General features: G+C 51.1%; 1 protein-coding gene across 1 annotated transcript in view; it reads left to right on the top strand.

Moving 5' to 3' along the window:
• Positions 1-24,477, top strand: part of LOC144481621 (zonadhesin-like) — a 129,019-nt gene that overhangs the window by 20,684 nt on the left and 83,858 nt on the right. Inside the window, exons 8-18 of the mRNA XM_078200758.1 lie at positions 2,491-2,588; positions 5,086-5,164; positions 7,496-8,344; positions 8,436-9,518; positions 11,700-11,813; positions 14,147-14,271; positions 15,906-16,048; positions 18,199-18,342; positions 20,082-20,183; positions 21,614-21,783; positions 24,137-24,336. Of these exons, the coding sequence (XP_078056884.1) occupies positions 2,491-2,588; positions 5,086-5,164; positions 7,496-8,344; positions 8,436-9,518; positions 11,700-11,813; positions 14,147-14,271; positions 15,906-16,048; positions 18,199-18,342; positions 20,082-20,183; positions 21,614-21,783; positions 24,137-24,336 (3,107 nt within the window). The remainder of the gene's footprint in view (positions 1-2,490; positions 2,589-5,085; positions 5,165-7,495; positions 8,345-8,435; positions 9,519-11,699; positions 11,814-14,146; positions 14,272-15,905; positions 16,049-18,198; positions 18,343-20,081; positions 20,184-21,613; positions 21,784-24,136; positions 24,337-24,477) is intronic.

Here is a 24,477-nt window from a genome sequence, read left to right as displayed (position 1 = left end):
ATTGTCGAGCGGTGTTCATTCATCCGTTGTCGCAGCGTCTGCATAGTTTCCCCAATGTACCATGCCTCGGGACATCCTTTCTTGCAGCGTATCAGGTAGACAACGTTGGCCGAGTTGCAAGAGTATGTACCGTGTACCTGGTGGATGGTGTTCTCACGTGAGATGATGGCATCTGTGTCGATGATCCGGCACGTCTTGCAGAGGTTGCTGTGGCAGGGTTGTGTGGTGTCTTGGTCACTGTTCTCCTGAAGGCTGGGTAGTTTGCTGCGGACAATGGTCTGTTTGAGGTTGTGCGGTTGTTTGAAGGCAAGAAGTGGGGGTGTGGGGATGGCCTTGGCGAGATGTTCGTCTTCATCAATGACATGTTGAAGGCTCCGGAGGAGATGCCGTAGCTTCTCCGCTCCGGGGAAGTACTGGACAACGAAGGGTACTCTGTCCACTGTGTCCCGTGTTTGTCTTCTGAGGAGGTCGGTGCGGTTTTTCGCTGTGGCCCGTTGGAACTGTTGATCAATGAGTCTAGCGCCATATCATTGAACAGTCAAGCCTGTGGTGCTTAGCCTGGTTCAGGGTGATCGACGCCACCGTTGGCCCTTGAACATCACTGCAGGCAGCTGAGGTCGATGCTGAGGACCCCTGCTGGTCGCTCCTGGTCGTCGTCGACCAAAATGGCCACCCCCATGAATCGCACATGGTTGAGGGCGCCATAACACTGCACTTCGAGCCCGTGGGGCGAGGAGGGATTTGTGACTGCTCCTGCCACGTTGTCTCCACGTGATCCTCCGGATACAGGACCAAGCTCTTCGACGCCGCCTCAAGCATTTCGGCCGTTTCCATAGCTTGGGTCAGGTTGAGATTCCCCTTTTCTAGCAGCTTGAGCCGGATGTACGAAGACCCTACCCCTGCCACAAACGCATCTCGGGCGAGGTCATACATATACTGCTCAGCCGACACAGCTTTGCAGTCGCAGCCCCTGGCAAGCTGCAAGAGCTCATTGGCGTAATCCTCCATGGTTTCGCCCAACTGCCGACGTCGTGAAGCGAGGAGGTAACGAGCGTGGATCTCATTGGGAGGTTTCGTGTAGCGCTTTTTCAAAAGCTCGAGGGCCCTCGGGTAAGTGGTGGCCGCACGGATCGCGAGGTAGACAGTGTCGCTTACCCTCGCATGGAGGACCCGGAGTCTGTCGTCATCTGTGATGACCGCTGCGGAGGCTGCCAGGTAGTCCTCAAAACACTTCAGCCAGTGGTCGAAGGTGTTAGAGGCGCCCACCGCACGTGGATCCAGCGTCAGACGCTCTGGCTTTAAGATTTGTTCCATACTCTCCTTTCCGTCGAGAGCTTAGTGTTAGGCAATAAAATTGATGCACGTCAATTGAACTCAAGACACAAGGCTTCGGTAACTGAAGGCTTTTATTGCCTAACAATGGAACTACTAGAACGTAAGTACACCACCCCAGACTGACGAGGTCCCGCCCGAGCAGGGGGTCTTATACCTCTCCCAGGAGGCGGAGCCCGACTGGGATGTGCCACAACAGTAACAACCACAGGTGTATTAATCCCACCCTAGCCCAACAACAACATTAGAACAACCCCACAGTGGGAACCAACGATGGTTCACCACACTCTCCCCCCCCTCTCTCTCTCTCTCTCTCCCTCTCTCTCTCTCCCTCTCTCTCTCTCTATCCCTCTATCTCCCTCCCTCTCTCTCTCACTGACCCCTCTCTCTGTCTCTCTCTCTCTCTCTCCCCCTCTCTCTCTCCCCCCCCTCCTCTCTCTCTCCCTCTCTCTCTCACTCCTCTCTCTCCCCCGCTCTCTCCCCCTCCCTCTCTCTCTCCCCCTCTCTCTCTCTCTCCCTCTCTCTCTCCCTTTCTCTCTCTGCCTCGCTCTCTCTCCCTCTCCCTCTTTCTCTCTCTCTCCCTCTCTCTCTCTCTCTCCCTCTCTCTCTCTCCCCGCCTCTCTCTCCCTCACTCCTCTCTCTGCCCCTCACACTATCCCTCTCTCCAACTCTCTCCCTCTCTCTCTCTCCGTCACTCTCTCCCCCCACTCTGACACACTCTCTCTCTCCCTTTCACTCTCTCTCCTTTTCTCTCTATCGCCCTCTCTCTCTCCCTCACTCCCTGTCTCCAAATCTCTCTCTCTCTGACACTCTCTTTCACTTTCTCTCTCTCTCCCTCTCCCGCTCTCTCTCTCTCTTCCTCTCTCTCTCTCCCCCTCTCTCTCTCTCTCCCCTCCCCCTCTCCTTCCCTCTCTCTCCCTCTCTCTCTCTCTCTCCCTCCCTCTCTCTCTCCCGCCCATCCCTCTTTCTGCCCCTCACGCTCTCCTTCTCTTTTGCCAACTTGACCCAATGAAATGTCTCGGTGTCCTTACTCATGTCATGCCCCTCCCCCCTCCACTGCCCCCTCCCCCCTTCCACTGCCCCCACCTGCGCCCCCCCCCCCCCCCCCCCCGCCTCCACCCCCCCCCCCCCCCCGCTATCTTTCTATTTTGCCCACAGGGGGCGGTATTGGACAGCCATTGATGAACATCATGGGAGACCAGGGGCAACAATGGAGGCAGGCCGAGGTTGTCTATTGTGGGTCTTCGCCCGTTCAGGTGAGTGGATGGCGTTGTGTGTGTCGTCAGGGTAACCGTGATGTGGGGGGCGGGGGCGCGGGGTGGTGGCGGGGGGGCGGCGCTGGCATTGGGAAACCGACCGAGGAGCTCTTCATGGTGGGTTGCCATGGTCACCGCGCCCAATTCTCACCAATCGAGCCTCGTGGTGGCTTTTGTCAGAGGGTACAGAACAGATTTACCAGGATGTTGCCCTGGTCTGGAGGGCATTAGCCATGAGGAGAGGTTGGAGAAACTTGGTTTGTTCTCACTGGAACGACGGAGGTTGAGGGGGCGACCTGATAGAAGTCTACAAGATTATGAGGGGCATGGACAGAGTGGAGAGTCAGAAGCTTTTTCCCCCAGGGTGGAAGACTCAATTACTAAGGGGCACAGGTGGGCGGCACGGTGGCACAGTGGGTTAGCACTGCTGCCTCACAGCGCCAGGGACATGGGTTCGATTCCCGGCTTGGGGTCACGGTCCGTGTGGAGTCTGCACGTTCTCCCCGTATCAAAACTCGTTGCATTCTGGGGTAGTGCCGGTTGATTGGAAAACGGCTAATGTTACGCCGCTGTTTAAAAAAGGAAGGAGACAAAAGGCGGGTAACTATAGGCCGGTCAGCTTAACGTCTGTAGTAGGGAAAATGCTGGAATCCATTATTAAAGAGGAGATAGCAGGGCATCTGGATAGAAATGGTTCGATCAATCAGACGCAGCATGTATTCATGAGGGGAAAGTCGTGCTTGACGAACATGTTGGATTTTTATGAAGATGTGACTAGGGCGGTTGATGGAGGAGAACCGGTGGATGCGGTGTTTTTGGATTTCCAAAAGGCGTTTGATAAGGTGCCCCATAAAAGGCTGCTGAAGAAGATTAGGGCACACGGAGTTGGGGGTAGTGTGTTAAAGTGGATTGGGGACTGGCTTTCCGACAGGAAGCAAAGAGTCGGAATAAATGGGTGTTTTTCCGGTTGGAGGAAGGTAACTAGTGGCGTGCCGCAGGGATCGGTACTCGGGCCGCAACTATTTACCATTTATATAGATGATCTGGAGGAGGGGACGGAGTGTAGGGTAACGAAGTTTGCAGACGACACAAAGATAAGTGGAAAAGTGAATCGTGTGGAGGACGGAGAAGATCTGCAGAGAGATTTGGACAGGCTGAGTGAGTGGGCGAGGATATGGCAAATGGAGTATAACGTTGATAAATGCGAGGTTATACACTTTGGAGGAAATAATAACAAATGGGATTACTATCTCAATGGAAACAAATTAAAACATGCTACCGTGCAAAGGGACCTGGGGGTCCTTGTGCATGAGACGCAAAAGCCCAGTCTGCAGGTACAACAGGTGATCAAGAAGGCAAATGGGATGTTGGCCTATATCGCGAAGGGGATAGAATATAAAAGCAGGGATGTCTTGATGCACCTGTACAGGGCATTGGTGAGGCCGCAGCTGGAATACTGTGTGCAGTATTGGTCCCCTTATATGAGGAAGGATATATTGGCATTGGAGGGAGTGCAGAGAAGGTTCACCAGGTTGATACCGGAGATGAGGGGTTTGGATTATGAGGAGAGGCTGAGGAGATTGGGTTTGTACTCGTTGGAGTTTAGAAGGATGAGGGGGGATCTTATGGAGACTTATAAGATAATGCGGGGGCTGGATAGGGTGGAGGCGGAGAGATTCTTTCCACTTAGTAAGGAAGTTAAAACTAGAGGACACAGCCTCAAAATAAAGGGGGGTCGGTTTAAGACAGAGTTGAGGAGGAACTTCTTCTCCCAGAGGGTGGTGAATCTCTGGAATTCTCTGCCCACTGAGGTGGTGGAGGCTACCTCGCTGAATATGTTTAAATCACGGATAGATGGATTCCTGATCGGTAAGGGAATTAAGGGTTATAGGGATCAGGCGGGTAAGTGGAACTGATCCACGTCAGATCAGCCATGATCTTGTTGAATGGCGGGGCAGGCTCGAGGGGCTAGATGGCCTACTCCTGCTCCTATTTCTTATGTTCTTATGGGTCTGCGTGGGTTTCCTCCGGGTGCTCCGGTTTCCTCCCACAGTCTGAAAGACGTGCTGGTTAGGGTGCATTGGGCCGTGCTAAATTCTCCCTTAGTGTAACCCGAACAGGCGCCGGAGTGTGGCGACTCGGGGATTTTCACAGAAACTTCATTGCAGTGTTAATGTAAGCCTTACTTGTGACGAATAAATAAAGTTTAAGGTGCGAGGGGCAAGGTTTAAAGGAGATGTACGAGGCAAGTTTTTTTACACGGGGTGGTGGGTGCCTGGAACTCGCTGCCGGGGGAGGGAGTGGAAGCGGATACGATAGTGACTTTTAAGGGGCGTCTTGACAAATACATGAATAGGATGGGAATAGAGGGGTTTGGTCCCTGGAAGGGTAGGGGGTTTTAGTTCAGTCGGGGCAGCATGGTCGGTGCAGGCTTGGAGGGCCGAAGGGCCTGTTCCTGTGCTGTAATTTTCTTTGTTCTTTCTTTGTCCCATTCTAGTTCGTTCTAGAAGGTGTCATGGGAAAAACTCTGGACTCTTTCTTGGCTGTGGACAAAATCTGCATCATCGCCTGTGGCGGTAAGAGCTAAACGTGTTCCCCTGACGCTGATCTGCGTAGGCCCGGGAAGTTCTGGGCCTTGCACCCTGATGCTGGGCTGACTTCAGCTGGGCCCAAAAATGATCCAACTCAACGGGGGTGACTGGGGTTGTGGAATGGCTGGTTTGTGGGGGGGGGGAATGAGAGAGATGGGCTTTCCCACTCGAATCCGCAAGCCAAACTTTGGGAAATCCAGGAGGGGGGCTATGAAGCGAAGGACAGGATTAGGCCATTCAGCCCCTCGAAACTGGCCCACTCACTCAATAAGATCAAATCTCTGTCTTTGATTTGATTTATTTTTGTCACATGTACTGGGATACAGTGAAAAGTATTGTGTCTTGCGCGCTTCTTAGGGAGTGGGGGGGAATGTGGCTTGCGCTGGTAAGGAACGGAACAGCTGTGGGTGCCTCACATCAGTCATTCAGTTTTATTAATTCAATCGAGAGACACGGGCATCGCTGGCTGGCCGGCATATATTGCATTTCCTCAGCGGCCAATGGAGGGCATGGGGTGGAGATGCTGGCGTTGGACTGGGGTGGGCACAGTAAGAAGTCTCACAACACCAGGTTAAAGTCCAGCAGGTTTATTTGATATCACGAGCTTTCGGAGCACAGCTCCTTCAAGCAGATGAGTCAAGGAACAGCGCTCCAAAAGCCCGTGCTACTAAATAAACCTGTTGGACATTAACCTGGTGTTGCGAGACTCCTTACTGTGCCCTTGGAGGGCAGTTGAGAGTCAACCACATTGCTGTAGGCTCTGGAGTCACATGTAGGCCAGACCGGGTAAGGACGGCAGATTTCCTTCCCCAAAGGAACCAGATGGGTTTTTCCAACAATCGATAATGGGTCATCAGTAGATTCTTAATTCCAGCTTTTTCCACTGGGGTGGCATGCTGGCACAGTGGGTTAGCACTGCTGCCTCACAGCGCCAGGGACCCGGGTTCGATTCCCGACTCGGGTCACTGTCTGTGCAGAGTTTGCACATTCTCCCCGTGTCTGCGTGGGTTTACTCCGGGAGCCCCGGTTTCCTCCCGCAGTCCAAAGATGTGCAGGTTAGGTGGATTGGCCATGCTAAATTGCCCCTTAGTGTCCAAAGATGTGCAGGTAAGTGGGATTGGCCATGCTAAATTGTCCCTTAGTGTCCAAAGATGTGCAGGTTAGGTGGATTGGCCATGCTAAATTGGCCCTTAGTGTCCAAAGATGTGCGGGTCAAGTGGATTGGCCATGCTAAATTGTCCCTTAGTGTCCAAAGATGTGCGGGTTAGGTGGATTGGCCATGCTAAATTGCCCCTTCGTGTCCAAAGATGTGCAGGTTAGTGGGATTGGCCATGCTAAATTGCCCCTTAGTGTCCAAAGATGTGCGGGTCAAGTGGATTGGCCATGCTAAATTGTCCCTTAGTGTCCAAAGATGTGCGGGTTAGGTGGATTGGCCATGCTAAATTGCCCCTTAGTGTCCAAAGATGTGCTGGTTAGGTGGATTGGCCATGTTAAATTGTCCCTTAGTGTCCAAAGATGTGCGGGTTAGGTGGATTGGCCATGCTAAACTGCCCCTTAGTGTCCAAAGATGTGCTGGTTAGGTGGATTGGCCATGTTAAATTGTCCCTTAGTGTCCAAAGATGTGCAGGTTAGGTGGATTGGCCATGCTAAACTGCCCCTTAGTCTCCAAAGATGTGCAGGTTAGTGGGATTGGCCATGCTAAATTGCCCCTTAGTGTCCAAAGATGTGCAGGTTAGGTGGATTGGCCATGCTAAATTGCCCCTTAGTGTCCAAAGATGTGCTGGTTAGGTGGATTGGCCATGTTAAATTGTCCCTTAGTGTCCAAAGATGTGCAGGTTAGGTGGATTGGCCATGCTAAACTGCCCCTTAGTGTCCAAAGATGTGCAGGTTAGTGGGATTGGCCATGCTAAATTGTCCCTTAGTGTCCAAAGATGTGCAGGTTAGGTGGATTGGCCATGCTAAATTGGCCCTTAGTGTCCAAAGATGTGCGGGTCAAGTGGATTGGCCATGCTCAATTGCCCCTTCGTGTCAAGGGGACTACGAAGGATAAATACCTGGGGTTTTGGGGATAGGGCCTGGATGGGATGGTGGTTGGGGCAGACGCAATGGGCTGAATGGCCTCTTTCTGCACAGTAGGGATTCTATGATGAATGGTTATGGTGTGGTGTTGATAGAGTTTCAGCATCAGTGTGGTTTGGGGCAGTAACATGGCCAATCCATCTAACACACATATCTTTAGACACTAAGGGACAATTTCCCGTGGCAGCTTTCTGAGTGTGATAGGAACCAATAAACAGGGCATTCTGGTAAGTTAAGCTTGCGATTCATACAGTTACAGAATCAACCACTACCGAGACAACTACAGAATCAACCACTACCGAGACAACTACAGAATCAACCACTTCCGAGACAACTACAGATCCAACCACTTCCGAGACAACTACAGATCCAACCACTACCATGACAACTACAGATCCAACCACTACCATGACAACTACAGATCCAACCACTACCATGACAACTACAGATCCAACCACTACCATGACAACTACAGATCCAACCACTACCATGACAACTACAGATCCAACCACTACCATGACAACTACAGATCCAACCACTACCATGACAACTACAGATCCAACCACTACCATGACAACTACAGATCCAACCACTACCATGACAACTACAGAATCAACCACTACCATGACAACTACAGATCCAACCACTACCATGACAACTACAGATCCAACCACTACCATGACAACTACAGATCCAACCACTACCATGACAACTACAGATCCAACCACTACCATGACAACTACAGATCCAACCACTACCATGACAACTACAGATCCAACCACTACCATGACAACTACAGATCCAACCACTACCAAGATAACTACAGATCCAACCACTTCCATGACAACTACAGATCCAACCACTACCATGACAACTACAGATCCAACCACTACCATGACAACTACAGATCCAACCACTACCAAGATAACTACAGATCCAACCACTACCATGACAACTACAGATCCAACCACTTCCATGACAACTACAGATCCAACCACTACCATGACAACTACAGATCCAACCACTACCATGACAACTACAGATCCAACCACTACCAAGATAACTACAGATCCAACCACTACCATGGCAACTACAGATCCAACCACTACCATGACAACTACAGATCCAACCACTACCATGACAACTACAGATCCAACCACTACCATGACAACTACAGATCCAACCACTACCGAGACAACTACAGATCCAACCACTACCAAGATAACTACAGATCCAACCACTTCCGAGACAACTACAGATCCAACCACTTCCGAGACAACTACAGATCCAACCACTACCAAGACAACTACAGATCCAACCACTACCAAGATAACTACAGATCCAACCACTACCATGACAACTACAGATCCAACCACTACCATGACAACTACAGATCCAACCACTACCAAGATAACTACAGATCCAACCACTACCATGACAACTACAGATCCAACCACTACCAAGATAACTACAGATCCAACCACTTCCGAGACAACTACAGATCCAACCACTACCATGACAACTACAGATCCAACCACTACCAAGATAACTACAGATCCAACCACTTCCGAGACAACTACAGATCCAACCACTACCAAGACAACTACAGATCCAACCACTACCATGACAACTACAGATCCAACCACTACCAAGATAACTACAGATCCAACCACTACCATGACAACTACAGATCCAACCACTTCCGAGACAACTACAGATCCAACCACTACCATGACAACTACAGATCCAACCACTTCCGAGACAACTACAGATCCAACCACTACCAAGATAACTACAGATCCAACCACTACCATGACAACTACAGATCCAACCACTACCAAGATAACTACAGATCCAACCACTACCATGACAACTACAGATCCAACCACTACCATGACAACTACAGATCCAACCACTACCATGATAACTACAGATCCAACCACTTCCGAGACAACTACAGATCCAACCACTACCATGACAACTACAGATCCAACCACTTCCGAGACAACTACAGATCCAACCACTACCATGATAACTACAGATCCAACCACTTCCGAGACAACTACAGATCCAACCACTACCAAGATAACTACAGATCCAACCACTACCATGACAACTACAGATCCAACCACTACCATGATAACTACAGATCCAACCACTACCATGGCAACTACAGAATCAACCACTCCCGAGACAACTACAGAATCAACCACTCCCGAGACAACTACAGAATCAACCATTCCCACACCAACACCTCCAGGTTAGTAATTTGCTTGGTCTATAAGACGTCAAGAGGAATTTATGACGGGGATGTTTTTGGTAACACATAACATGGGGGTTACCATTCGCCTTAGCCCCTCCAGCCCTTTCCAAACCTCCGTCAAACTCCTCATAACCTTCCTGCCTCAGTCACACATCACCCATCCACGGTGCCAGCCTATCCTAAGGAACTGGGAGATGGACAATATTCCAGAGCCGTTATCCACTCTGGTCCCTGGTCCTGTGTTTGTCGACATCACTAGTTGGGTGATCTACAAGGGCTAGACGCTTTCAGCAAATCCCTTGTCCATTCGGAGGACACTTGCTTGGTCTGCAATTGGCTTCAGTACACTTCTTTGCCTGGTGTTGCAGTAATGTCACTGGACTAGTAATCCAGAGGCCCCAGGCTAATGTTTTGGGGGGTGGGGCACGAGTTCAAATCCCACCACGGCAACTGGTAGAATTTAGATTCAATTCATAAAATCAAGTATTCAGAGCGAGCCTCAGTGAGAGTGACCGCAACAAGTATCTCCAATTGACATAAAACTGGTTCACTAATTATAGAATCCCAACAGTGCAGAAAGAGGCCATTTGGCCCATCGAGGCTGCGGCAACAGCAATCCCACTCAGGCCCTATCCCCATCATCCCATGCATTTAACCTGCGAGTCCCCCTGACACTAAAGGGAAATTTAACATAGCCAATCCCCCTAACCGGCACATCTTTGGACACTAAGGGGCAGTTTAGCATGGCCAATCCACCCTAACCCACACATCTTTGGACACTAAGGGGCAATTTAGCATGGCCAATCCACCTAACCCGCACATCTTTGGACACTAAGGGGCAATTTAGCATGGCCAATCCACCTAACCCGCACATCTTTGGACACTAAGGGGCAATTTAGCATGGCCAATCCACCTAACCCACACATCTTTGGACACCAAGGGACAATTTAGCATGGCCAATCCACCTAACCCGCACATCTTTGGACACTAAGGGACAATTTAGCATGGCCAATCCACCTAACCCGCACATCTTTGGACACTAAGGGACAATTTAGCATGGCTAATCCACCTAACCCACACATCTTTGGACACTGAGGGGCAATTTAGCATGGCCAATCCACCTAACCTACACATCTTTGGACACCAAGGGACAACTTAGCATGGCCAATCCACCTAACCTACACATCTTTGGACACCAAGGGACAATTTAGCATGGCCAATCCACCTAACCCACACATCTTTGGACACCAAGGGACAATTTAGCATGGCCAATCCACCTAACCTACACATCTTTGGATACTAAGGGGCAATTTTGCATGGCCAATCCCCCTAACCTACACATCTTTGGACACTAAGGGGCAATTTAGCATGACCAATCCACCGAACCTACACATCTTTGGACACTAAGGGACAATTTAGCATGGCCAATCCACCTAACCCGCACATCTTTGGACACTAAGGGACAATTTTGCATGGCCAATCCACCTAACCCGCACATCTTTGGACACTAAGGGACAATTTAGCATGGCCAATCCACCTAACCTACACATCTTTGGACACTAAGGGGCAATTTAGCATGGCCAATCCACCTAACCTACACATCTTTGGACACTAAGGGGCAATTTAGCATGGCCAATCCACCTAACCTACACATCTTTGGGCACTAAGGGGCAATTTAGCATGGCCAATCCACCTAACCTGCTCATCTTTGGACGCTAAGGGGCAATTTACGACGGCCAATCCACCTAACTTGCGCATCTTTCGGACTGTGAGAGGAAACCGGAGCACCCGGAGGAAATCCACGCAGACACGGGGAGAACGTGCAGACTCCGCACAGACGGTGACCCAAGCTGGGAATCGAACCCGGGTCCCTGATGCTGTGAGGCAGCAGTGCTAACCCACTGTCAATTGTCGGAAAAACCCATCTGGTTCTCTTTAGGGAAGGCAATCTGCCGTCCTTACCCGGTCTGGCCTACATGTGACTCCAGAGCCACAGCCAATGTGGTTGACTCTCAACTACCCTCCAAGGGCACAGTAAGGAGTGAGCACTGACCTATCACCTGTCACCTTTGTCCGTGGAGGTTATAAGGTGGGTTACCTGCCAGGAAGAGCGTTGGATGGAATTGGTGGGGTCAGAATGGGGCAAATAATTTATCTTTATCCTGTTTCCCTCAGCAGATGGCTCCTGCATTGTCTCTGGAGATCCTCATTACATAACATTCGATGGCAGAAAGTTTACCTTCCTGGGCACCTGTACCTACACGCTTGCCCGGACCTGCCTGAACAAGCCAGGTACGGATGGAAAGAACTGCGTTTGTGAAACTTAATAAAGATACCTGGTGATACAACACCCCGGGGAAAGGCTGGGCTCCGAAGGAGACAGATTCGCGACATTAGCCCGACGATGGGCATGCGATTATTTCCTGCGCTCAGTGTGGTTGCCCTCCGCCCAAAACTCCGAGATAGAACATCGAGGGTCCCCGTTCTACCCCGGACACCCGAGCACAAAACCCCAGGCTGGCACTCCCCATTCGCCGGAACTGAGGCAGCGCTGCACTGCCGGAGGTGCTGTCTCTTGTTAACTAGGCCTGAAGCCTCCCAGACAGATTCCCCCCCGGGGTTGATTTGGGAGCAGAATAGGGTTACGGAGCGGTGTGCGAGTGGGGGGGGGGGGGGGGGGGGATGGGGCGCACAGGCTGGTAACAGCTAGTCACCGTCACGCCATTGTTTGGTGGGATCTTGCTGCGCGCAAACTAACTGCTGCGTTTCCCACATTACAACGATGACTGTGCCTCAGAACATTACCTCATTGGCTGGCTGGCATTTTAGTGAAGCCTTGAGGTGACAAAGATACAAATCAAACGTTTGCTGTCCGCGTCTGTCGGGTACGCATGCATGTGTCAGCATCTATGTGCGTGAAATTTGAGTGTCCAGTCTGTGTGCATGTGCGTGTCTGCATGCGTGTTTGTCTATATGTGTATGGGAGTGTGAGAGTGTGTGTGTGAGTGTGTGTGTGAGTGTGTGTGTGCGTGTGTGAGCGTGTGTGTGAGTGTGAGAGTGTGTGTGAGTCTCTGAGTGAGTGTGTGTGTGTGTGAGTGAGTGTGAGTGTGTGAGAGTCTCTGAGTGAGTGTGTGAGTATGTGTGTGAGTGTGTGAGTGTGTGTGTGTGAGTGAGTGAGTGAGTGAGTGTGAGTGTGTGTGAGTGAGTGAGTGAGTGAGTGAGAGTGAGTGTGTGTGAGTGAGTGAGAGTGAGTGTGTGAGTGTGTGTGAGTGAGTGTGAGTGTGTGAGTGAGTGAGTGAGAGTGAGTGTGTGTGAGTGTGTGAGTGAGTGAGAGTGTGTGTGAGTGTGTGAGTGAGTGTGTGTGTGCGTGTGAGAGTGTGTGTGTGAGTGTGTGTGAGTGAGTGTGAGTGTGTGAGTGTGTGTGAGTGTGTGAGTGAGTGAGAGTGAGTGTGTGAGTGTGTGTGAGTGAGTGTGAGTGAGTGTGTGTGAGTGTGTGTGAGTGTGTGTGAGTGTGAGTGTGTGTGAGTGTGTGAGTGAGTGTGTGTGTGCGTGTGAGAGTGTGTGTGTGAGTGTGTGAGCGTGTGTGTGAGTGTGAGAGTGTGTGTGAGTCTCTGAGTGAGTGTGTGTGTGAGTGTGTGAGCATGTGTGTGAGTGTGAGTGTGAGAGTGTGTGTGAGTCTCTGAGTGAGTGTGTGTGTGAGTGTGAGAGTGTGTGTGAGTCTCTGAGTGAGTGTGTGTGTGTGTGAGTGAGTGTGAGTGTGTGAGAGTCTCTGAGTGAGTGTGTGAGTATGTGTGTGAGTGTGTGAGTGTGAGTGTGTGTGTGTGAGTGAGTGAGTGTGAGTGTGTGCGTGAGTGAGTGTGAGTGAGTGTGAGTGTGTGTGAGTGAGTGAGTGAGTGAGAGTGAGTGTGTGTGAGTGAGTGAGAGTGAGTGTGTGAGTGTGTGTGAGTGAGTGTGAGTGTGTGAGTGAGTGAGTGAGAGTGAGTGTGTGTGAGTGTGTGAGTGAGTGAGAGTGTGTGTGAGTGTGTGAGTGAGTGTGTGTGTGCGTGTGAGAGTGTGTGTGTGAGTGTGTGTGAGTGAGTGTGAGTGTGTGAGTGAGTGTGTGTGAGTGTGTGAGTGAGTGAGAGTGAGTGTGTGAGTGTGTGTGAGTGAGTGTGAGTGTGTGAGTGAGTGTGTGTGAGTGTGTGTGAGTGTGTGTGAGTGTGAGTGTGTGTGAGTGTGTGAGTGAGTGTGTGTGTGCGTGTGAGAGTGTGTGTGTGAGTGTGTGAGCGTGTGTGTGAGTGTGAGAGTGTGTGTGAGTCTCTGAGTGAGTGTGTGTGTGAGTGTGTGAGCATGTGTGTGAGTGTGAGTGTGAGAGTGTGTGTGAGTCTCTGAGTGAGTGTGTGTGTGAGTGAGTGTGAGTGTGTGTGTGTGTGAGTGTGTGTGTGTGTGTGTGTGTCTCTGAGTGAGTGTGTGAGTGTGTGTGAGTGAGTGTGAGTGTGTGTGTGTGTGAGTGTGTGTGTGAGTGAGTGAGTGTGAGTGTGTGTGTGAGTGTGTGTGTGAGTGTGTGTGTGAGTGTGTGAGTGTGTGTGTGAGTGTGAGTGAGTGTGAGCATCTCAGGAATCACTGTGCTGTTTGATGTTGTGCAGGTCCCTGGTTCAGTATCGAGGGGAAGAATGAGGAGAGAGGTTTACCAGGAGCCACTTACCTGAGAAAGCTCTACGTCACCGTGAACGGTACCTCCATCACCCTAATGAAGAACCGTCGAATCCGGGTTGGTCTTTTTGGCTTCTCCATTCGCTCCCACCGAGATCCTCCGTTTAAGTAAACATTAACGCCTCTCGGGCAGACGGTCACTCCCACGGTTGGCACAGTGGGTTAGCACTGCTGCCTCACAGCGCCAGGGACCCGGGTTCGATTCCCGGCCCCGGGTCACTGTCTGTGCGGAGTCTGCACGTTCTCCCCGTGTCTGCGTGGGTTTCCTCCGGGTGCTCCGGTTTCCTCCCACAGTCCGAGAGAATTTAATAGAATAGAATCCCTGCAGTGCAGAAAGAGGCCATTCGGCCCATCGAGTCTGCACCGACCACAATCCCACCCAGGCCCTACCCCCATAACCCCATGCGTTTACCCTAGCTAATCTCCCGCACACTAAGGGACACTCTGTCCATGCCCCTCGTAATCTTGTAGACTTCTATCAGGTCGCCCCCCTCAACCTCCGTCGCTCCAGTGAGAACAAACCAAGTTTCTCCAACCTCTCCTCGTAGCTAATGCCCTCCAGACCAGGCAACATCCTGGTCAACCTCTCCTGTACCCTCTCCAAAGCCTCCACACATACTTCTGGTAGCGTGGCGACCAGAATTTGTACACAATATTCTAAATGAGGCCTAACTGAGGTTCTGTACACATACAAGACGGCCTGCCTCATTTTTAAACTCAATGCCCCGATCGATGAAGGCAAGCATGATGTCTGCCTCCCTGATTACCTTCTCCACCGAGCAACGTTTGAAAGTTTTTAATAAATCAAATCAAAATCCTGGGACGTGTCTCATCTGGTCCCTCAGTACAGACAGCCGACTCTCCTCCTTGTCAATTTTTAACTCACCTGGTGAGTTTCACCATAGTCTGGGTAGCAGCTTCTTCCTTGGTAAATACAGGTACAAAGTATTTATAAACTACCTCAGCTGCCCCCACCGTGTCCAGGCCTCTCTCCCCTGTTAGGTTACGTCTTGGTCTTACTCCTTCTACCACCCTTTTACCCTTTATGTGTCCACAGAGGACTTTCCGATTCCCTTTTCTGTTAGCTGTCACTCTCCGATCATACTCCCTCTTCACTCCCCTTATTAGCTTTTTAAAGTTTAAAGTTTATTTATTAGTGTCGCAAGTTAGGCGTACATTAACACTGCAATGAAATTTACCAGGATGCTGCCTGGTTTGGAGGGTAGATCCTGTGAGGAAAGGTTGAGGGAGCTAGGGCTGTTCTCTCTGGAGCGGAGGAGGCTGAGGGGAGACTTAATAGAGGTTTATAAAATGATGAAGGGGATAGATAGAGTGAACGTTCAAAGACTATTTCCTCGGGTGGATGGAGCCATTACAAGGGGGCATAACTATAGGGTTCGTGGTGGGAGATATAGGAAGGATGTCAGAGGTAGGTTCTTTACGCAGAGTGGTTGGGGTGTGGAATGGACTGCCTGCAGTGATAGTGGAGTCAGACACTTTAGGAACATTTAAGCGGTTATTGGATAGGCACATGGAGCACACCAGGATGATAGGGAGTGGGATAGCTTGATCTTGGTTTCAGACAAAGCTCGGCACAACATCGTGGGCCGAAGGGCCTGTTCTGTGCTGTACTGTTCTATGTTCTAAGTATATTTTATCAAAGGCGCTGAATTCAACCCCTTCTGACTGCAGGTCGGTCAAACGAGAATCCGTCTGCCCAAGAATGTGGGGAGTGCTCACCTCTTTCAGACTGGCCAATACGTCACGCTTCAGACGGATTTTGGTTTGCGGGTACAATATGACGGCAACCACTTTGTGAAGATTGTGGTGCCAAGGTAAGTCGCGTGGTGTGGGGAGCTCGCTTCTGCGGAGGTCCCGTGTCCCTGAGGGGGACCTCTCCGGTTAGCGACGCAACTCCTTCTCGCGTTCCTTCCACTCCCGTCAATTCTTCCCTTCGCCAATCTCTACACCATTCGCTCTAATCCCTGGCGAGTCTTTCCCCCGTTACCCTGGCATTCGTCTCGAACGGTGTGACAGAATCACAGAATACTACAGTGCAGAAGAGGCCCATCGGCCCATCGAGTCTGCACCGACGCGTGGGGGGGGCGGCACGGTGGCACAGTGGTTAGCGCTGCTGCCTCACAGCGCCAGGGACCAGGGTTCGAATCCCAGCCTCGGGTCACTGTCTGTGCGGAGTCTGCACGTTCTCCCCCCCCGTGTCTGCGTGGGTTTCCTCCGGGTGCTCCGGTTTCCTCCCACAGTCCGAAAGACGTGCTGGTTCGGTGGATTGGCCAGTGGACAATTCAGCACGGCCAATCCACCTAACCTACACATCTTTGGACACTGAGGGGCAATTTAGCACGGCCAATCCACCTAACTCACACATCTTTGGACACTGAGGGGCAATTTAGCACGGCCAATCCACCTAACTCACACATCTTTGGACACTGAGGGGCAATTTAGCACGGCCAATCCACCTAACCTGCACATCCTTGGACACTAAGGGGCAACTTAGCATGGCCAATCCACCTAACCTGCACATCTTTGGGCACTAAGGGGCAATTTAGCATGGCCAATCTACCTAACCTGCATATCTTTGGGCACTAAGGGGCAATTTAGCACGGCCAATCCACCTAACTCACACATCTTTGGACACTGAGGGGCAATTTAGCACGGCCAATCCACCTAACCTGCACATCTTTGGACACTAAGGGGCAACTTAGCATGGCCAATCCACCTAACCTGCACATCTTTGGACACTAAGGGGCAATTTAGCATGGCCAATCCACATAACCTGCACATCTTTGGACACTAAGGGGCAATTTAGCATGGCCAATCCACCCAGCCTGTACATCTTTGGATACTAAGGGACAATTTAGCATGGCCAATCCACCCAGCCTGTACATCTTTGGACACTAAGGGACAATTTAGCATGGCCAACCCATCTAACCTGCACATCTTTCGACACTAAGGGGCAATTTAGCATGGCCATTCCACCTAACCTGCACATCTTTGGACACCAAGGGGCAATTTAGCATGGCCAATCCACCTAACCTGCACATCTTTGGACACTAAGGGGCAATTTAGCATGGTCAATCCACCTAACCTGCACATCTTTGGATACTAAGGGACAATTTAGCATGGCCAATCCACCTAACCTGCACATCTTTGGATACTAAGGGGCAATTTAGCATGGTCAATCCACCCAACCTGCACAACTTTGGACACTAAGGGGCAATTTAGCCTGGCCAATCCACCTAACCTGCACATCTTTGGACACTAAGGGGCAATTTAGCATGGTCAATCCACCCAACCTGCACAACTTTGGATACTAAGGGGCAATTTAGCATGGCCAATCCACCCAACCTGCACAGCTTTGGACACTAAGGGGCAATTTAGCATGGTCAATCCACCCAACCTGCACATCTTTGGACACTAAGGGGCAATTTAGCATGGTCAATCCACCCAACCTGCACAACTTTGGACACTAAGGGGCAATTTAGCATGGCCAATCCACCTAACCTGCACATCTTTGGACACTAAGGGACAATTTAGCATGGCCAATCCACCCAACCTGCACATCTTTGGATACTAAGGGACAATTTAGCATGGCCAACCCATCTAACCTGCACATCTTTCGACACTAAGGGGCAATTTAGCATGGCCAATCCACCTAACCTGCACATCCTTGGACACTAAGGGCAATTTAGCATGGCCAATCCACCTAACCTGCACATCTTTGGATACTAAGGGGCAATTTAGCACGGCCAATCCATCTAACCTGCAGATCTTTGAACAATAAGGGACAATTTAGCCTGGCCAATCCACCTAACCCGCACATCTTTAGACGGTAGCGTACCCCCTGCCCACGTTGATAGTTCCCCTCTGCCTGATTGCCATTGTCCGCAAGCCCCTCGTTCCCTCGGCATGAGACATTCAGTCCTGCTCGCTGACCTCTCTCTCTCTCTCGCTCTTTCTCTCTCAGTTCCTACCAGGGACAGATGTGTGGTCTCTGTGGCGATTTCAATGGAGACCATGCTGATGACTACCGCCAGCCGAACGGGGCCTTAGCTGCCAACAACACCATCTTCGGAGATAGCTGGAAGACAAAACAGGACGAGGAAGAGAGGTAAGAGTCACCTGGATGCACAGCGCTGGTTCGATTCCCTTGGTCCTTTGTACCGCGCCTCACGATGTGCTGAAATCCTTCAGAGCCCAACCAAGTCCTTTTCCCTTTGGTCACAGCCTACAGGACGTGGCGGCCAATCAGCGCACAGCAAGATCCCACAAACAACAACAACACGCACACACTCACACGCACAAAATAAAATGTCTCGCCAGAAGAGGTAACATTCAAACCCAGCCACGTCAGGAGATATTGAGGCAGGCGACCAAAGGGGTAGGTTTTCAGAGGGACAGCTAGTATTGAGGAAGCAGCGGGGGCTGCAGAAGGACTTGGACAGGTTCGGAGAGCGGGCAAAGAAGTGGCAGATGGAATACAATGTGGAAAAGTGTGAGGTTGTGCACTTTGGAAGGAGGAATGGAGGATAGACTATTTTCTAAATGGGGAAATGCTTCGGAAACCAGAAACACAAAGTGACTTGGGAATCATTGTTCAAGATTCTCTTGAGGTTAACGTGCAGGTTCAGTCGGCAGTTAGGAAGGCAAATGCAATGTTAGCATTCATGTCGAGAGGGCTAGAATACAAGAGCAGGGATGGACTTCTGAGGCTGTATAAGGCTCTGGTCAGACCCCATTTGGAATATTGTGAGCAGTTTTGGGCCCCGTATCTAAGGAAGGATGTGCCGGCCTTGGAAAGGGTCCAGAGGAGGTTCACAAGAATGATCCCTGGAATGAAGAGCTTGTCGTATGAGGAACGGTTGAGGACTCTGGGTCTGTACTCGTTGGAGTTTAGAAGGATGAGGGGGGGATCTTATTGAAACTTACAGGATACTGCGAGGCCTGGATAGAGTGGACGTGGAGAGGATGTTTCCACTAGTAGGAAAAACTAGAACCAGAGGGCACAACCTCAGGCTAAAGGGACGATCCTTTAAAACAGAGGTGAGGAGGAATTTCTTCAGCCAGAGAGTGGTGAATCTGTGGAACTCTTTGCCGCAGAAGGCTGTGGAGGCCGGGTCATTGAGTGTCTTTAAGACAGAGATAGATAGGTTCTTGATTAATAAGGGGATCAGGGGTTATGGGGAAAAGGCAGGAGAATGGGGATGAGAAAAATATCAGCCATGTTTAAATGGCGGAGCAGACTCGATGGGCCGAGTGGCCTCCTATGTCTTATGGTCTTATGGGAGGGAGAAGGGAGAGAGAGAGGTGGAAAGGTTTAGGGAGGGGGTTCTCTGTCCTGGGGTCTGGGCAGTTGAAGGAATGGCCGCCCAGCGCTGAGAGTGATGGGAATGGGCTTCATGGAGTTAGCCTTAAGACTTTTAGCCCCCTCCCCCCCCCAACATCTCCCCGGCCACTCAATGCCGTCGTTCTTCTGCCGCAGCTATGAGGGAGATGGCCGCGTGATCAACTTGAGTCACCAGGGGCGGGCTTCCCCCCCATCCTGTCCCGCCTTCCACGGGATGGGACACAGATGGTGCCAAGGTCCGTTAACCTCGGGCAGGACTTCCCGTCCTCGGGGCGAACGAGCGTCGCCGGAAAGTAGTGCCCGAGGCCTGGCAGCCATGTAATCGAGGCTCGGGGCCTAGTTTCGGGCCTGTCGCTGAGCCTCTCCATTGGGGCCGCGGCTAGCCCACTCACGCACCCCCCCCCCCCAACCACCTCAAAGCAAGCCGTCGCCACCGCGGGGGTGTCCAGTTGACCTTTGACCAGAACGCAATGACCTCACAACGCTATGTGTCCGTATTTCAGATGCCGTTCGATCGAACCTACCCTGTGTGAGGAGGACATCCTCGATGAGATCACCAGCAAGGAGCAATGTGGTCTCATCAATGACCCATCGGGACCTTTCAGGTGAGAGAAGGCAAAATACCCCGTGGGTGCCGCTGGCTGGGGCCCAGCATTCATTGCCCATCCCTCGTTGCCCCTTGAGAAGGTGGTGGGGGAGCCACCATCTTGAACCCGCTGCATTGTGGGCTGACCCACAATGCCGTTCGGGAGGGAATTCCAGGATTTTGACCCCAGCGAAGGAAAGGCCGATATATTTCCCAGTCGGGATGGTGAGTGGCTCGGAGGGGAAATCTCCAGGTGGGGGCGTTCCCCAGGTATCTCTTCTCCTTCTAGATGGTAGAGGTGGTGGGTTTGGAAGGCGCTGTCGAAGGAGCCTTGGTGAGTCGCTGCGGCGCATCTTGGAGACGGTCCACACGGCTGCGTGGGTGGTGGAGGGAGTGAGTGTTTGTGGATGGGGGGCCAATCAAGCGGGGCTGCTTTGCCCTGGATGGTTAAAGTTAAAGTTTATTTATTAGTCACAAGTAAGGCTTACATTAACACCGCAATGAAGTTACTGTGAAATTCCCCTAGTCGCCACACTCCGGTGCCTGTTCGGATCAATGCACCCTAACCAGCACATCTTTCAAACTGTGGGAGGAAACCGGAGCATCCGGAGGAAACCCACGCAGACATGGGGAGAATGTGCAAACTGCGCACAGAGAACATGCAAACTCCATTTTGTAATTGGGGTGGCACAGTGGGTTAGCACTGCTGCCTCACAGCGCCAAGGACCCGGGTTCGATTCCCGGCTTGGGTCACTGTCTGTGCGGAGTCTGCACGTTCTCCCTGTGTCTGCGTGGGTTTCCTCCAGGTGCTCCGGTTTCCTCCTACAGTCCAAAAGATGTCCAGGTTAGGAGGATTGGCCATGCTAAGTTGCCCCTTAGTGTCCAAAGATGTGCAGGTTAGGTGGATTGGCCATGCTAAATTGCCCCTTAGTGTCCAAAGATGTGTGGGTTAGGTGGATTGGCCATGCTAAATTATCCCCTTAGTGTCCAAAGATGTGCAGGTTAGGTGGATTGGCCATGCTAAATTGCCCCTTCGTGTCCAAAGATGTGTGGGTTAGGTGGATTGGCCATGCTAAATTGCCCCTTAGTGTCCAAAGATGTGCAGGTTAGGGGGATTGGCCATGCTAAATTGCCCCTTCGTGTCCAAAGATGTGTGGGTTAGGTGGATTGGCCATGCTAAATTGCCCCTTAGTGTCCAAAGATGTGTGGGTTGGGGGGATTGGCCATGCTAAATTGCCCCTTAGTGTCCAAAGATGTGCAGGTTAGGGGGATTGGCCATGCTAAATTTTCCCAAACAGGCGCCGGAGTGTGGGCGACTGGGGGATTTTCACAGCAACTTCATTGCGGTGTTAATGTAAGCCGGCTTGTGACACTAATCAATAAACTTTAAGACTTTTAACAAAATGATGTGCTGATGCCCCTTTGGTGACCGTTTGTCTTCGTTGACAGGGACTGCATCAGCAAGGTGAATCCCGTGCCCTACTTCGAGAACTGCGTGTATGACGTTTGCCGGTTCCAGGGCTTCCAACCCCCCCTCTGCGACCAGCTTCAGGCCTTTACCGAGGCCTGCCAGGCAGCAGGCGCCACTGTACACAACTGGAGGACCCCGGACCTTTGCGGTAAGTCATCCCCTCTTGTAGTTACGTGGACAGGGGTACAAAATATCACTGGCTGAAGTCCTGAAGGGTTTACGTATCCCGGTTGTCCCAATTCCCGGAACATATTTCTTCATTTTCATCCTGTGACAGGATGTGGGAGTCGCTAGCCCGGGACAGAATTTATTGCCCTAATTGCCCCCTGAAACTGAGTGTCTCACTCGCTCAGCAGTTAACAGTCAGAGGGGCAGTTGAGAGTCAACCACATTGGCTGTGGGCCCTGGAGTCACGTGTAGGCCAGACCGGGGTAAGGACAGCAGATTTCCTTCCCTGAAGGAGATGAGTGAACCAGATGGGTTTTTATGAGAATCCATGGTAGCTGTCATGGTCGCCGCTACTAAGACAAGGTTTGCAATTCCAGATTTTATTAAATCCCAGCTGCCGTGGTGGGATTTGAACCTATGTCTCTGCACTGCCCCGCTCTTCCCCCCCACTCCGAGCCTGAGGCCTCTGGATTGTAAGTTCCAGTACATTACCCTCCCTCCCGTTACATGACTTGGCCAACCGTCGACTTAAGGTGAGCTGAATGGATGAGAGAAAGGAGCTGGTACCCCGCCATATCCTAACTCTGAGTTATTATTTATTCATTCCTGGGACACGGGCGTCGCTGGCTGGGTCCAGCATTTATTGCCCATCCCTAGTTGCCCCTTGGAGGGCAGTTGAGAGTCAACCACATTGGCTGTGGCTCTGGAGTCACATGTAGGCCAGACCGGGGTAAGGACGGCAGATTTCCTTCCCTAAAGGGAACCAGATGGGTTTTTCCGACAACGGGTCATCAGTAGATTCTTAATTCCAGATACTTTTTATTGAATTCAAATTCCACCATCTGCCGTGGCGGGGATTCGAACCCGGGTCCCCCAGAACATTAGCTGGAGTTTCTGGGTTAATAGCCTAGCGATAATACCACTAGGCCAGAGCCTCCCCACCTCCCCAGGGTGAAGGCTGGGGGGATTTGTACAAAAATTTCCCAGATGGGTGAGAGTGTGTGTGTGGCACGGTGGCACAGTGGGTTAACACTGCTGCCTCACAGCTCCAGGGACCCAGGTTCGATTCCCGGCTCGGGTCACTGTCTGTTCTTCCCATGTCTGCGTGGGTTTCCTCCGGGTGCTCCGGTTTCCTCCCACAGTCCAAAAGATGTGTAGGTTAGGTGGATTGGCCATGGTAAATTACCCTTTAGTGTCCAAAGGTGTGTAGGTTATTGGGTTTGGCCATGCTAAATTGCCCCTTAGTATCCAATGATGTGCAGATTAGGTGGATTGGCCATGCTAAATTGCCCCCTTAGTGTCCAAAGATGTGAAGGTTTGGTGGATTGGCCATGCTAAATTACCCCTTACTTTCCAAAGATGTGTGGGTATGTGGATTGGCCATGCTAAATTGCCCCTTGGTTCCAAAGTTATGTAGGTTTGGTGGATTGGCCATGCTAAATTGCCCCTTAGTTCCAAAGTTATGTCGGTTTGGTGGATTGGCCATGCTAAATTGCCCCTTAGTGTCCAAAGTTATGTAGGTTAAGTGGATTGGCCATGCTAAATTGCCCCTTAGTATCCAAAGATGTGCAGGTTAGGTGGATTGGCCATGCTAAATTGCCCCTTAGTTCCAAAGTTATGTAGGTTTGATGGATTGGCCATGCTAAATTACCCCTTAGTGTCCAAAGATGTGTAGGTTAGGTGGATTGGCCGTGCTAAATTGTCCCTTTGTGTCAGGGGAATTAGCAGGGTAAATGTGTCTCTCTCTGTCTTTCTCTCTCGGTGTCTCTCTCTCTCTCTAAAAGGGCACAGTGAGAAGCCCCACAACGCCAGGTTAGAGTCCAATGGGTTTATTTGGAATCATGAGCTTTCGGGGCACTGCTCCTTCCTCAGGTGAGCGGAGAGGTAGATTCACAAACACGGCATATACAGACAGAGGCACAATCGCAAGATGATGGTTGGACAATTCACCCCTCTTTAACCTGTGATTATCCCTCTCTCCACTCGTACTGTCTGTACCTGGAAAGACCTGATTACCTGTAAAGACTCGCATTCCAACCATCATCTTGCGATTGTGCCTCTGTCTGTATATGCCGTGTTTGTGAATCTCCCTCTCCGCTCACCTGATGAAGGAGCAGCGCTCCGAAAGCTCGTGATTCCAAATAAACCTGTTGGACTTTAAGCTGGTGTTGTGAGCCTTCTTACTGTAACATGGAGATGTTTCTCAGTTATACAGGGGTTTGTTCGGCTCAGTGGCAGCTGAGCTGCCCTGGGCACAGCGACTCCTGTCACCTACAGTGTATCTTCGCCACCCACTGTCTCTCCTTGTGTAACGACCCTCCATTGTTCCTCAGCCCCGCCTTGCACGTCGAACTCCAGATACACCCTCTGTGCCAGTATGTGTCCCCAGACCTGTGACCAGACTAGTGCCTCCAATTGCTCCAGTAAATGCATCGAGGGATGTGAGTGTGACCCTGGATATGTGCTCAGTGACACGGAATGCGTTCCCCTCTCCGACTGTGGCTGTTCAGACAAACACGGCGATTATCACCTGGTGAGTAACTTTCACACTCACACACACTCACACACACACACACACACTCACTCACTCACACTCACTCACACACATACTCACACACACACACTCACACACACTCACACACTCACACTCACTCACACACATACACACACACTC

This window comes from Mustelus asterias, chromosome 31 (assembly GCF_964213995.1).
Source record: "Mustelus asterias chromosome 31, sMusAst1.hap1.1, whole genome shotgun sequence".
Classification (NCBI taxonomy): domain Eukaryota; kingdom Metazoa; phylum Chordata; class Chondrichthyes; order Carcharhiniformes; family Triakidae; genus Mustelus; species Mustelus asterias.
Note: the sequence above shows the minus strand (reverse complement) of the source record. Positions and strands in the feature narration are given on the sequence as shown.